Genomic DNA, 3368 nt, shown 5'->3' with positions numbered 1-3368 from the left:
AAGCTATCATGCTGAAGCGCCGTGAAGCCGAATGTGCAGTAACGTCTACCCACTTGGTGAACCACTTGAAACGCTACCATCGCGACTGGCTTGCCAACTATCTACAGCAGTCAGGATCGGGCAACAAGTCTCTGCTTCGTCTCCTACAACGTTTTTGTGCCCGCAACGGCATTACTTGTCAAAAGCCGACAAAATCAAAGCGCAATCAAGAGGACCTACAAGCGCTACGAGCGGCATTCGCGGCAGATTTCAAAACAGCCTTTGACGGTTTTGCCCCCGACTGTATTACAGTATCAATGTTGATGAAACCGGCATGCACTACGACATGCCACCACATGCTATTTGGGCCGTCAAGGGCGGTAGTTCGAAGATATCAAGTGGCGAGAAGCATGCATATCGAATGACAGCAGTCCTCTCTGTTCGTGCAAGTGGCGAGAAGATGCCAATTCTGTTTATCATCCGCGGAACCCCTGGAGGTCAAATTGAAGCAAGTGAGTTCGACTCGATTCCAATCGGTCATTTTTACGCGGTCCAAGACAAAGCTTGGATGGATGAACGGGTATGGTCATATTACCTTCGTTCCGTTTTGAGACCTCAAGTGCGTGCGCCCTCAGTGCTTCTGTTGGACAATTTTGATCCCCATGTAAGCGACGTCGACATCAAGATCGCAAATGAGGAGGCAGGTTGCATCGTTGCCCCAATCCCCCCGAATGCTACGAGCTATGTACAGCCCCACTTGATGTGGGTATTATGGCCCCATTCATGCGTCATTTGCGTGATTTGTGGTTAGAGGAAGATCTTGTAGATTGTGGAGATGGGGACGAAGGGGTTGATGATATTGACATGATGACAGTGACTGCACAGGAGAAGAGGATGGCCATGATGAAGCGTGCTATCACGGCTTGGTCACGCATCACACTACAAGAAATTCGTCGTAGTTTTGCCAAAGCTATTCCACAATAAAAAATATTTTTGGTTTGCTGTTTTGCCATCACCATCAGCACTTTTTGTTAGAAAAAGTTCGACCCTCCCGGGTACTCGAACCCAGGGCTCACTCAAGTCACTCAACGTGTTCTACCACTGCGCTATCGCGTCAAGCGCTTATCTTTGTATTCCTTGCATCGTATAAGTCAAATCAAAATAAAAAGTCATGTAATTGAAATGCTTGAAATTTGTGTCGCCCTGAACATGGTTGGTTAAATTTTTCCGAATTTCGAAGAACTACGTCCAATTAAATTCCAGAATCTTGGCGATTCGAAGTAATAAGTGTCCCTTAAATTCTGTCGTCGCTTGTATTGTGTTCGTAGAATAGAGTGATTTTGCAAACGTGAATTTCCTCGTGGACTTTTCTCGAAATTTGCAACAAGGAAATTTATTGGTTTGTTGTTTTTGCCACAGAGGATTTTGCAAATTCACCCATGGAGAATGGACAGACGGTCCTCCCTCTAATCGCCGGGCTCGTGGAGCATCTTGCCAATGGGTCCCGTGCAATAACAATCCCTGCGTATCGCTTCGACATAAAAATCAGAGCAACCAAGACTGCGAGTTCAACTTTCGTTTCAATAAGTACGAGAACATGTTACTTACACGACTGCTAAAGCTACCTGACCCTGTCGTCACTGCCGGCCGCTACAAAGCACCACGCGTGGAAGCCCTTTGCATCGTACTGAACCGTCTGGCGTGGCCACACCGTCTTGGCACCATGGTGTTGCTCTTTGGTCGGAGCCGTGAGGCACTCTCTGCCATTGCGTGCCACGTCTTGCAGCACATATACGACATGTTTGGCCATTTGCTGTCCTGGGACGACGATCGACTTGACGCTGCATGGATGTGGAAGTGTTCATGCGCTATACATGCGCAAGGCGCCCCCCTTCAAACATGCAATGGATTCATTGAAGTACAGTGCGCGGGATTTGTCGCCCTGGAAAGCGTGTGCAAAAGACAGCGTACAATGGACATAAGGTGAATTGGGAGTTTGATTTGTGCTGTGTGTAATTGTATTGTTTTTAGAGGAAGCATGCTGTAAAGTATCAAGCGGTGACGTCCTCCTGACGGAACAATTGTTCACCTTTATGGACCCGAGCCAGGCTCCCGACACGATCCTTACTTACTAGCGAGAAGTAATATTGTGGCTAATTTGGCGCCAAAGCTAAAGGTAGGCGATGTAAGATACGTTATTTACGGAGATTCCGCTTATGGGATCAATGATGTAATTGTGTGCGGATTCAAAGGTACACGTCTCGATGAGTATCAAGCTGAATTTAATCGGCAAATGAGCTCTGTGCGTGTAAGTGGAGAATGGGGTTTTGGTGTAGTTCGCAACTTGTGGACATTCGTAGATTACAAGGGTGGACAGAAACTGTGGCTTCAAGCAGTTGGCTTGCAGTATGCCGTCGCAGTTATTTTGACAAATGTCCTTACCTGTATGAAGCGAGGCAACCAAATTTCCAGCTACTTTGGTGTTATGCCTCCAACTGCTGAGGAGTATCTCCATGTAATATCCACATAACATAAAGCGTACATTACATCGCGTCCATGATGTACAATTTTCCACGATGCTATTCATGCAGATGAAAGACAACAAAGACAGTATCCTTCATGAAGATCACACCCAACATTATAAATCGACATATATCTATTTTGTCAATGCACGCATCATTTCAATTGTGCTACGCATGAACTCCATCTGTACCTCGCGCTCCTTCTTTTCAACTGCAAAACGGGCTTCACGCTCAGCCTTGTCAAGTTCATATCGTGCGCGTTCGAGTTCCAGCTTCTGCTGGGCGAGCATGATTTCTTCCTTCTTGGTCGCAACTTCTTCTGCTTTGATTTTGTTTGATTCCAACATCATCTCGGTAAACGTGGCAACCACAGGGGCAACCCTTTCACTGCAGTAACGCGTCGTTTTTCGTTCGCCTCCGCCCCCTTTAGTGGCGACACTTCGTCGTCGACAGCTTTTCTTTTCAAACTCACGAGCGCCGCATCACGGATGAGTTGGCCATCGGTCTCTCGCTCATCTTGAACTTTCTTTAACGTCTTCTTCTTTGTAGCTGCGGCATCAATCTAACAGTCATGTCGTTCAAACCACATACGCACATTGTTCAATTACCAAGTCAACGATGTCCTGCAGGAGCTGATCAAGCTCGTTGTATTCCTCTTCCGTGCCTGACGAATGAAGGGCCTTCAGAGTGGCCTTTTTGAATGCGGCCAGCAAGTCGTCGAACCGCCTGCGGCAGCAGATTGCTGTGATGGCTTCACATGGATGCTTCTCATGTTGTCACCGATCTCATCCCACCTAGCAGTTGTTTGCCCATAGCCCGCATCGAACGGGGCCACCAATACGACCTCTTTTAGGAGGTCAACGTCGG

At 47.4% G+C, this 3368-nt stretch overlaps 1 protein-coding gene across 1 annotated transcript; it reads right to left on the bottom strand.

Annotated features, from left to right (window-relative positions):
• Nucleotides 1–2522: 2522 nt before the first annotated feature.
• H310_13824 (hypothetical protein) lies at nt 2523–3314 on the bottom strand (the record flags this gene model as incomplete). Its single annotated transcript, XM_008881470.1, has 5 exons — nt 2523–2558; nt 2693–2888; nt 2939–3063; nt 3110–3243; nt 3296–3314. 5 exons carry the CDS (start codon nt 3312–3314, stop codon nt 2523–2525), a joined length of 510 nt encoding a protein of 169 aa, XP_008879692.1.
• Between the last annotated feature and the right edge of the window lie 54 nt (nt 3315–3368).

This window comes from Aphanomyces invadans (genome assembly GCF_000520115.1).
Source record: "Aphanomyces invadans strain NJM9701 unplaced genomic scaffold supercont1.56, whole genome shotgun sequence".
NCBI classification, from domain to species: domain Eukaryota; phylum Oomycota; class Saprolegniomycetes; order Saprolegniales; family Verrucalvaceae; genus Aphanomyces; species Aphanomyces invadans.
The sequence above is the reverse complement of the archived record's forward strand: the minus strand, read 5'-3'. Positions and strand labels throughout refer to the sequence as shown.